The sequence below is a fragment of the Scyliorhinus canicula genome, chromosome 19 (assembly GCF_902713615.1).
Source record: "Scyliorhinus canicula chromosome 19, sScyCan1.1, whole genome shotgun sequence".
NCBI lineage: Eukaryota > Metazoa > Chordata > Chondrichthyes > Carcharhiniformes > Scyliorhinidae > Scyliorhinus > Scyliorhinus canicula.
Window position 1 is genome coordinate 3931080 of NC_052164.1, and position 12052 is coordinate 3943131.

Consider the following 12052-nt stretch of genomic DNA (forward strand, 5'->3'; position numbering starts at 1 on the left):
CATCTTCAGCTGCTTCATCAATGACCTTCCTTCCATAAGGTCAGAGTGGAGGATGTTCACCGATGACTGTACAATGTTCAGCACCATTCACAACTCCTCAGACTCTAAAGCAGTCCCATGTCCAAATGCAGCAAGACCTGGACAATATCCAGGCTCGGGCTGACAGTGGCAAGTAACATACAACACACAAGTGCCAGGCAATGACCAATCTCCAATAAGAGAGAATCAAGCAATTGCCCCTTGACATTCAATGGCATGATTATCGCTAAAACCTCCACAGTCAACATCCTGGGGTTACCACTGACCAGAAACTGATCTGGACCCAGGTATATAAATACTGTGGCTACAAGAGCAGGTCACGGGATTGGAATCCTGTGACAAGTAACTCACCTCCTGACTCCCCAAAGCCTGTCCATCATCTATAAGGTACAAGTCATGAGTGTGATGGAATATTCTCCACTTGCCTGGATGAGTGCAGCTCCACAACACTCGAAGCTCGACACCATCTAGGGCAAAGCAGCCCCGCTTGATTGGCACCCCTTCCACAAGCAATCACTCCCTCCACTACCAACGCACAGTAGCAGGTGTGTGTACCACCTACAAGATGCCCTGCAGGAACTCACCAACGCTTCTTAGACAGCACCTTCCAAACCCATGACCACTACCATCTAGAAAGAGAAGAACAGCAGATACCTGGGAACCCCACCACCTGGAGGTTCCCCTCTCCAAGTCACTCACCACCCTGACTCGGAAATATATCGCCGTTCCTGCACTGTCACTGGGTCAGAATCCTAGAATTCCCTCCTTCACCCCACTGTGGGTGTACCCACACCACATAGACTGCAGTGGCTCCAGAAGGCAGCTCCCCACCACCTTCTCGAGGGCCATTAGGAACAGGCAACCAAAGCCCACATCCCATAAAAATGATTTTTTTTAAAAGTCAATCGTCTATGATTGAACTAAAGTTACTGGTGCGGGGGTAATTACTCCCTGAAGCTTGCTGATATAAAGAGGTTGAATGTTTTTCACTGCCACAGGAAAGGTCACTTAAGGCACTGATGTAAAAGTAAGTCTACATAGTAAGAGTTAATGATACATCACAAGTGTAGAATATGGAAGAGTCCAGTACTACGGATTTAAATGTTCACTCATTGTTCAGTGTGAAAGCGGACAAGTAGCCCCATCACTGTGACGTTTGGTAAACCGTAGGTCCTCAAAATAACTATAATCTTTATTAGTGTCATAAGTAGGCTATATTAACACTGCAATGAAGTTACTATGAAAATCCCCTAGAGCCATATTCCGGTGTCTGTTTGGATACACTGAGGGAAAATTCAGAATGTTCAATTCACTTAACAAGCATGTCTTTCGGGACTTGTGGAGGAAACCGGAGCACCCGGAGGAAACCCACGCAGACATGGGAGAACATGCAGACACCGCACAGACAGTGTCCCCAAGCCGGGAATCAAAACTGGGACCCCTGGCGCTGTGAAGCAACAGTGCTTACCGCTGTGCTACCGTGCCACCCAGTTGACTAGGGTGCCTCTTCCACGAGGATAGGAGAGCACACATTTTGATTTTCACAAGGGTTCCAGCCATTGAGTTTGAGGGGTTGCTGCAGCAAAACTAGCAACTCATATGGGAGAAGCCATCAAGATAAAGGTTACTAACACAGCACCTGTAAACTATCAGCAGCAGTCCACTCAGCTCCTAATAATTATAGTGTAAGACCAAGTGCCAAGTCCTTTGGGCCGTGATTGGCTCAAGGATGAAGATCTTCCAAGTATGGAAGAAGGACTGCCTGAGTTAATGAAGTAGCACAAGATTGTTTTTTGTGACGAATTAGGTAAAATTAAGAGGTCCAGAGGAACCCATTGTTTCTTTACAGTGAGACGAGTACCATATGCCTTGCGAGAAAGGTTGGATATGAAATGTAAAGAGATTGGTAGAGCTGGGTAGTATCTAGCCAGTTCATTAACGTGTGGGCAAGCACCTATAGTCCCTGCGATAAAGTCTGATGAGGACCATCCATATCTGTGGAGACCATCTATATCTGTGGAGACTACAAATTAACAGTTAATCAGGCTACCAAGTTAAATACGTGTCTAATCCACAAGATTGAAGATTTTTACGGAAAGCGATTTTTAAGCAAAAGGTCTGTCTTGTACAAAGCTAAATATGAGCCACACATATCAGCACGTTGAGTTAAACAAGGCTTCCCAAGATTATGTTACGATGAACATGCACAAAGGTTCGTTTCAGCATACGTGCCCACCCTTTGGGGTGTCATTGGCATGTGCTCTTTCCCAAGAACAATGGAAAATCTATTGCAAGATCTGCCACGTGTCGTCGTGTACCTGAATGATTTTTTGATAACTGGATTGAAAGAAGCGGAGCAGCTAGAGAACTTAGGGTGACCCTGGAGACTAGAATCCCACCATTCCTTCAGCACTATAGAACCCATCCACACTCTGCAAGCCTGGGGTTCCCAATTTGCCGAGGACAAGAGTTATCCCAGCAGCCAGTAGCCACCTGAAACCATGCCAGCCCATGACAGGCGGGTCTGTCATCTCCATGGAAACAGATGAAGCTGAGTTACTGGTATCCGAGGAGATGCCGGGTAGAGTGGTTTCTAAATTATGGGGTCGAAGTAACCTTAATTATCGATGTAAAAGAGGGGGGGGGGGGGGGGGGGGGGGGGTGTTAGTTGCCTTTATGGGATGATCGGCCGAGAGGATCAAGTGGTCTGGGTAACCAATCAGTGACCAGGGTGCGGGGGGGAGGGTGTCACCCGAGCAAGGAGGGTTTATCTATCAGTTCGATCCTGGAAGCTGATTCACAGCCATGAGGGTGTAAACCTCTGTATTGTAGTTATACGTAAATAAACGTTGCAATTATTTACCCAACTGGTGAATGGGAAATATTACAAATATCTTCATGATATTTCTTCCGAGGTATTTTTTCACAGCAGTGTCTGGGAGATTCAGAATTGGGTCCTGCAGATTCTGGGACTAATCTGTAAATCTGACTACAGAGTGGAAAGGTCACTGGTGCGATTTTACACAAGGCAGGTTCTGCGGCAGGGGATGACAGAATCTCACAGCACAACTGTGGCCAATCACCCCCACCATTTCTCTTTGGTACAGCCTATCCACTTGGGCCCTCTGCCCCTGTGCTTTTCGCACAGCTCCACAAACTGTTCCTTTCCAAACCTTGTCCAATTCCTCCATTTGAGATTTAGGCCATAATTCATGTCAGACCCGCCAGGGGCCTGAACACGTGTTGTGTTAAACGCCCGGTTCAATTACACTGAACCCGGAGGAGCGTCTTCATAACTTGGGACCTGTTGAGAATTTCCCTGCTCCCACCCATTACCCCATGGTAATCTCAAACACTTCCTGTGCCTGCTTCAGGAGTCAGTGGTGGGGCACTATCTACCTTGAATTCACATTGTTTATGGCGACAGGTAGTTTTGGGGGTGGGTGATAGAGGTTCACAGATGTAATTGTGCAGCATGTAAACTGGCCATTCCGCCCAATTGGTCCATGACAAGTGTTTACTGCTCTGCATGAAACTCCTCCCACTCTACTGCAACCTCATCCAACAGGATTGCTTCTATTCCTTTCTCCCAAATGTGTTTTCCTTTCCCCCCCCCTTAAATGCATCTACGTTATTTACCTCAAATACTCCCTGTGGTAATGAGCCCCACTCATCACGCTGAGTAAAGACGTTTCTCCGGAATTCCCCACTGGGTCGAATGACTATTTTGTATTTATACTCGTAGTTCTGGTCTTCCCATAAGTGAAAAAGATCTCTACATCTACCCTATCAAATCTTCATCCAGTTCAGAATCTGTGCTCAGATTATTGGGAATAGGGATCAGCTGCTCGGTCTACCCCAGGATTACAGAGACAGCTCGGCAGACGCTGGAGGTGAGGTGTCCACAAGCTCATGGGTCAGAGACCGAGAGATCTCAAAAGTGATGGGCGAAGGGGGACTGCCAAACCAGAGCTGCAAACTGTATAACAGGCTGTAATTATCAACTGCGTTCCCCAACCTCACACAAAAAAAAATACTCAGCCCACAACAGATGATCTAGTCATTTATCACATTGTGGGATCTTACTGTGCCCAAATAGGCTGCCGCACTTCCTCATTACAATAGTGGCTGCACTTCAAAAAAGCACTTCACTGGGACATCCTGAGGTTGTGAAAGGTGCTACCGAAATGCAAGTTCTTTCTTTTCTCAGAAGGGGCTCCTGCATAAGAAACTGACAGAGGCATTCAGCATGATGAGTGGGTGGTCGAGATCTGGACGGATCTGACTGCTTTCCTCGAATGCATTTGCAAAATCTTCGTGTCACAGTAGAGATCTGGGTTTGTCTCATGGCCTTTGACATGAGGGGGAAGGGCAGACAGGGAAAAAAGGCAAGATTCTGGTTTTATTTTAACAGCGACCATTTGATCTGATCCTTTGCTGACTGTAGGACCTATAAAAGGAAAACAAAAAGCAGGCGGTTATTCATATATCATCCTCTTTTCAACTGAATTTCTGTCACCCTCCTTAACCCCCACTCGCTGCCTGTCACTCCACTCATATCCCTCTAGTCTGTGTCCGGTGCTCCCTCTTTAGCACCTTGGCAGAGTACGTGAGTAATGGTGACGGGGACAGGAACATGAAGTACGTCATCAACCCTGGTTTATTTACCAGAAAATAAATACTAAGAATACACCAAAACTCAAGAGACATCACACATTTGAGACTACCGGCAATGTTAATGATCTCAATCATTCCCCTTGAACATTGCAGTCTCCCAGTGACAGACCCCAGTACTGTACCGTGAGACAGTGACAGACCCCAGTACTGTACCGTGAGACAGTGACAGACCCCAGTACTGTATCAATGTTACAGTGACAGACCCCAGTACTGTACCGTGAGACAGTGACAGACCCCAGTACTGTACCAATGTTATACAGTGACAGACCCCAAGTACTGTACCAATGTTATACAGTGACAGACCCCAGTACTGTACCAATGTTAGACAGTGACAGACCCCAGTACTGTACCAATGTTATACAGCGACAGACCCCCAGTACTGTATCAATGTTACACAGTGACAGACCCCAGTACTGTACCAATGTTATACAGTGACAGACCCCAGTACTGTATCAATGTTATACAGTGACAGACCCCCAGTACTGTACCAATGTTATACAGTGACAGACCCAGTACTGTACCAATGTTATACAGTGACAGACCCCAATACTGTATCAATGTTACACAGTGACAGACCCCAGTACTGTACCAATGTTATACAGTGACAGACCCAAGTACTGTACCATGTTATACAGTGACAGACCCCAGTACTGTATCAATGTTATACAGTGACAGACCCCAGTACTGTACCAATGTTATACAGTGACAGACCCCCAGTACTGTACCAATGTTATACAGTGACAGACCCCAGTACTGTACCAATGTTATACAGTGACAGACCCCACTACTGTACCAATGTTATACAGTGACAGACCCCAGTACTGTACCAATGTTATACAGTGACAGACCCCAGTACTGTATCAATGTTATACAGTGACAGACCCCAAGTACTGTACCAATGTTATACAGTGACAGACCCCAATACTGTATCAATGTTATACAGTGACAGACCCCAGTACTGTACCAATGTTATACAGTGACAGACCCCAGTACTGTATCAATGTTATACAGTGACAGACACCCAGTACTGTATCAATGTTATACAGTGACAGACCCCAGTACTGTATCAGTTATACAGTGACAGACCCCAGTACTGTATCAATGTTATACAGTGACAGACCCCAGTACTGTACCAATGCTATATAGTGACAGACCCCAGTACTGTATCAGTTATACAGTGAGACCCCAGTACTGTATCAATGTTATACAGTGACAGACCCCAGTACTGTATCAATGTTATACAGTGACAGACCCCAGTACTGTACCAATGCTCTATAGTGACAGACCCCAGTACTGTATCAGTTATACAGTGAGACCCCAGTACTGTATCAATGTTATACAGTGACAGACCCAGTACTGTATCAATGTTATACAGTGACAGACCTCCAGTACTGTACCAATGTTATACAGTGACAGACCCCAGTACTGTACCAATGTTATACAGTGACAGACCCCAGTACTGTATCAGTTATACAGTGAGACCCCAGTACTGTATCAATGTTATACAGTGACAGACCTCCAGTACTGTATCAATGTTATACAGTGACAGACCCCAGTACTGTATCAGTTATACAGTACCAATGTTATACAGTGACAGACCCCAGTACTATATCAATGTTATACAGTGACAGACCCCAGTACTGTATCAATGTTATACAGTGACAGACCCCAGTACTGTACCAATGCTCTATAGTGACAGACCCCAGTACTGTACCAATGTTATACAGTGACAGACCCCCAGTACTGTACCAATGTTATACAGTGACAGACCCCAGTACTGTATCAATGTTATACAGTGACAGACCCCCAGTACTGTACCAATGTTATAGTGACAGACCCCAGTACTGTATCAATGTTATACAGTGACAGACCCCCAGTACTGTACCAATGTTATACAGTGACAGACCCCAGTACTGTATCAATGTTATACAGTGACAGACCCCAGTACTGTATCAATGTTATACAGTGACAGACCCAGTACTGTACCAATGTTATACAGTGACAGACCCCAGTACTGTATCAATGTTATACAGTGACAGACCCCAGTACTGTACCAATGTTATACAGTGACAGACCCCAGTACTGTATCAATGTTATACAGTGACATACCCAAGTACTGTACCAATGTTATACAGTGACAGACCCCAATACTGTATCAATGTTATACAGTGACAGGCCCCAGTACTGTATCAATGTTATACAGTGACAGACCCCAGTACTGTATCAATGTTATACAGTGACAGACTCCAGTACTGTACCAATGTTATACAGTGACAGACCCCAGTACTGTACCAATGTTATACAGTGACAGACCCCAGTACTGTACCAATGGTATAGTGACAGACCCCAATACTGTACCAATGTTATAGTGTCAGACCCCAGTACTGTATCAATGTTATACAGTGACAGACCCCAGTACTGTACCAATGTTATACAGTGACAGACCCCAGTACTGTACCAATGTTATACAGTGACAGACCCCAGTTCTGTATCAATGTTATACAGTGACAGACCCCAGTACTGTACCAATGTTATTCAGTGACAGACGCCCAGTACTGTACCAATGTTATAGTGACAGACCCCCAGTACTGTATCAATGTTATACAGTGACAGACTCCAGTACTGTACCAATGTTATACAGTGACAGACCCCCCGTACTGTACCAATGTTAGACAGTGACAGACCCCCAGTACTGTATCAATGTTATACAGTGACAGACCCCCAGTACTGTATCAATGTTATACAGTGACAGACCCCAGTACTGTACCAATGTTACACAGTGACAGACCCCCAGTACTGTATCAATGTTACACAGTGACAGACCCCAATACTGTATCAATGTTACACAGTGACAGACCCCAGTACTGTATCAATGTTATACAGTGACAGACCCCCAGTACTGTATCAATGTTACACAGTGACAGACCCCAATACTGTATCAATGTTACACAGTGACAGACCCCAGTACTGTACCAATGTTATACAGTGACAGACCCCAGTACTGTACCAATGTTATACAGTGACAGACCCCCAGTAGTGTACCAATGTTACACAGTGACAGACCCCAGTACTGTACCAATGTTACACAGTGACAGACCCCAGTACTGTACCAATGTTATACAGTGACAGACCCCCAGTACTGTACTAATGTTATACAGTGACAGACCTCAGTACTGTACCAATGTTATACAGTGACAGACCCCAGTACTGTACCAATGTTATACAGTGACAGACCCAGTACTGTACCAATGTTATACAGTGACAGACCCCAGTACTGTACCAATGTTATACAGTGACAGACCCCAGTACTGTACCAATGTTATACAGTGACAGACCCAGTACTGTACCAATGTTATACAGTGACAGACCCCAGTACTGTACCAATGTTATACAGTGACAGACCTCAGTACTGTACCAATGTTATACAGTGACAGACCCCAGTACTGTACCAATGTTACACAGTGACAGACCCCAGTACTGTACCAATGTTATACAGTGACAGACCCCAGTACTGTACCAATGTTACACAGTGACAGACCCCAGTACTGTACCAATGTTACACAGTGACAGACCCCAGTACTGTACCAATGTTATACAGTGACAGACCCCCAGTACTGTATCAATGTTATACAGTGACAGACCCCCAGTACTGTACCAATGTTATACAGTGACAGACCTCAGTACTGTACCAATGTTACACAGTGACAGACCCCAGTACTGTACCAATGTTATAGTGACAGACCCCCAGTACGGTATCAATGTTATACAGTGACAGACCCCCAGTACTGTACCAATGTCACAGTGACAGACCCCAGTACTGTACCAATGTTAGACAGTGACAGACCCAAGTACTGTACCAATGTTATACAGTGACAGACCCCCAGTACTGTACCAATGTTATACAGTGACAGACCCCAGTACTGTACCAATATTATACAGTGACAGACCCCCAGTACTGTATCAATGTTATACAGTGACAGACCCCAATACTGTATCAATGTTATAGTGACAGACCCCAGTACTGTACCAATGTTATACAGTGACAGACCCCAGTACTGTACCAATGTTATACAGTGACAGACCCCAGTACTGTACCAATGTTATACAGTGACAGACCCCAGTACTGTACCAATGTTATACAGTGACAGACCCCAGTACTGTACCAATGTTATACAGTGACAGACCCCAGTACTGTACCAATGTTATACAGTGACAAACCCCAGTACTGTACCAATGTTATACAGTGACAGACCCCAGTACTGTACCAATGTTATACAGTGACAGACCCCAGTACTGTACCAATGTTATACAGTGACAGACCCCAGTACTGTACCAATGTTATACAGTGACAGACCCCAGTACTGTACCAATGTTATACAGTGACAGACCTCAGTACTGTATCAATGTTATACAGTGACAGACCCCAGTACTGTACCAATGTTATAGTGACAGACCCCCAGTACTGTACCAATGTTATAGTGACAGACCCCAGTACTGTATCAATGTTATACAGTGACAGACCCCCAGTACTGTATCAATGCTATACAGTGACAGACCCCAGTACTGTACCAATGTTATAGTGACAGACCCCAGTACTGTACCAATGTTACACAGTGACAGACCCCAGTACTGTACCAATGTTATACAGTGACAGACCCCCAGTACTGTATCAATGCTATACAGTGACAGACCCCAGTACTGTACCAATGTTATAGTGACAGACCCCAGTACTGTACCAATGTTACACAGTGACAGACCTGAGTATTATATTTAAAAGGTTGATCTGATCACATAATCATGCTGAGGTATCCACAGTGTAAAACGAACCAGTTCATTTTCTACATCATGCAGCCTCTTGGGTGAGGCAGTGCAAGTGCCTGAACACACCCCACCTCGGCCCTAGCTCCTTGTGGTGCCACTCAGTCAAACCTAATCCTTTGATAATATAGAGATGGGGAAAATGCTTTTACATGTTCCCAACATCCCAAGGGCCATCAAAATCAGTTACTCATGACTAACTCCAACGGTGAATTGAGGAGAAACGTCCTTGCCCAGAGAGAGGTGAGAATGTGCTACCACATGGAGTAGTGGATGTGATCAGCACAGATGCAGCTGCAGGGTAGCTGGATAATGTGAAGGAGAATGGGAGAAAGGACAGAGGGATAGGAAGTAGAGGGAAGAGGCTGGGGAGGAACAAACACCAACATGGAATGTTAGACTGAAGGGTTCTGTGCTTTATATAATGCAGACATAGATGGCAGGGGACTTACATTGTTAGTGACTCCCAGCCTCCTGGAGATTTGCTACACAGGCAAGATGGAGACACTTGATTAGAACTCGCAGTCACATTCTCCACACACACATTCACCCAGCAGTACGGAGGAACAGAGTACCTGGGCTTGTAATCCTTGTGTTTAATATATTGAGGGATGGTGAGAGACAGTATTCTTCTCCTCGAGGGAAATCCAAATCAGGAGGCACTGTCTCTCACGGGGTGATAGAAAATCTGGATCTCTCTCCCCAAAAAGCTGCGTGTTCTGGGGATCAATTAGATCTTTTGAGACAGAGCGATAGATGTTATGGGGTAAGGTCCTCAAAAGGATACTGAGCAAGGCAGGTTATGGACTCGAGATACAAATAAATCATATGCTGATTGAGTGGCCGATCAGACACGAGGGAATGGTCTCCTCTTGTTTCAATAACCCCCCTCTCAGAAATGAACAAAAGTAATATCACAGCATGTGGTCAATATTTCCTGCTATCATTTATTCTCCTGAGCGTCAATACTTTAACATCTGTTCCTAAAACATTCCTGCCCCTCTCCTCCGCTGAAGATTTTCTCATGATGCTTGGTTCCATGGTTAAAGGAGCAACCTCGATGTGCGAGTCCAGACAGTGAGAGTGTCAGCTGAGGGAGGGAATCAATTTTGAGCCAGGCTTATTGCTGACCTAACATGGACTCATACACAAACTCACCAAGACCCTTCAACAGAAGCAGAGCGATGGGTGCATAAGCAACAAAGGTTACAGATGAAAGCTCTTAGCGTTTAAAACACAGATCATTTCAAACAAAGATGCAAGAGAGACAGACACTGAGAAAACAGAGACTGTGCATTCACTGTGCACCATGCACCATGGGATGAACAGATTTCACAAAGATAAAACATTCTATCATTACAAGGGTAGATAGGGAGAAACTATTTCCTCCCACGGGAAAGTTAGAATAAGGGGCTTTGGCAAAATGTTTGAACCAGGTGATTCGGGGGTGATGTCAGGAAGTGCGTCTTTCCACAAAGGCGGATGAAATCTGTGATCCACTTCCCAGATCAGGCCGGAGGTCAATTGAAAATGTTAAAACTGGGCTTGAAGGCTAACCAGGGCCATTAATTGGAGTGAGGTACACATCAGCAAGGAACAGGTTTAAGAAACTGAATGGCCTCCCCTGCTCGCTCCTGTCAATTTAACCTGTGACCTTCAAGTCATTTCCCACTTGGGTCGTATTTCTGCAAAGTCTTCACAAAGTTTCTGAATGGGTGCTGACTGCTGGTAACTGGGTAATGTTGGGCAGATAATCCTCAAATTTAATCCTGATAATCAAGTTGTTTTATTTGCATGGATTTGATTGAGGTTAATGAAACTGTGGTTTGTTTCTGCTTTGTCCACTTTTTAAATTACGGACCATCTACTACTGCCACCTTCCGCGTGCCCAGTGATTCCTTCATCAAAGTTCTCACTTCCTCACAAATTTTCCCGGTGTCTCCCAACATTCAATCCCAACAGCTGGAATTTCCAGAGATTTCCCTGGATTGTCCCCCATAACTTGGCAGAAGATTCACAGGAAATTCCCAGTGAAGGAACAGCAGAAATTGTTCATTTCTCCAATCAGTCATCAGCTCTTGAAATTCAAGTCTGTTGCTACCGCCCTCCCCAACCCGCCTACCCCAGAGGATACCCTTGTCCCTTTCTCACATCAGCCCCCCGGATTGAGGGTCAATTCCTGATCTTTCAATTAATGTTGCTCGATTATCTGAGGGTCGGTGATGAAGCAGAGGAGATGGGGATTGGAGTGTTTGCAACAATCTGAATGATGGTGTGTGTAATGAGTGTCATCACGTCAGTGTCTTACCTGTGCCATACTTTGCTCTGTTAAAGGAGTATCGTCAACCTGGAGGGATAGAGTACAGAGGTTCAATAAGACTCAAGCCTGGCCAATCATTAAAACTTCAATGTCAACGTAACACAGGATGTCATTTTGCACCTTTCAAAATTGGGTAGAATTGGAGGAGAGACAATGGCAAAGGTTCAGTGGAAATCAGGAGGAATTATATGCAAGAGG

General features: G+C 45.1%; 1 protein-coding gene across 8 annotated transcripts in view; it reads right to left on the reverse strand.

The window, feature by feature from the left end:
• Positions 1-4089: 4089 nt before the first annotated feature.
• Positions 4090-12052, reverse strand: part of LOC119954314 (coatomer subunit zeta-1-like) — a 35321-nt gene continuing 27358 nt past the window's right edge. For 3 of the 8 annotated variants that reach the window (XM_038779439.1, XM_038779434.1, XM_038779436.1), the window contains 2 exons: positions 11843-11881; positions 4090-4489 (listed from right to left, as the gene is read on the reverse strand). Coding sequence is in view for 5 of the 8 variants with exons in the window: in XM_038779436.1 (XP_038635364.1) it covers positions 4442-4489; positions 11843-11881 (87 nt within the window). In the remaining 3 variants the exon portion in view is untranslated. Of the gene's footprint in view, positions 4490-9986; positions 10020-11842; positions 11882-12052 lie in introns of all 8 variants that reach the window. The other 5 variants (XM_038779432.1, XM_038779435.1, XM_038779438.1 and 2 more) reach the window with 3 other exon arrangements.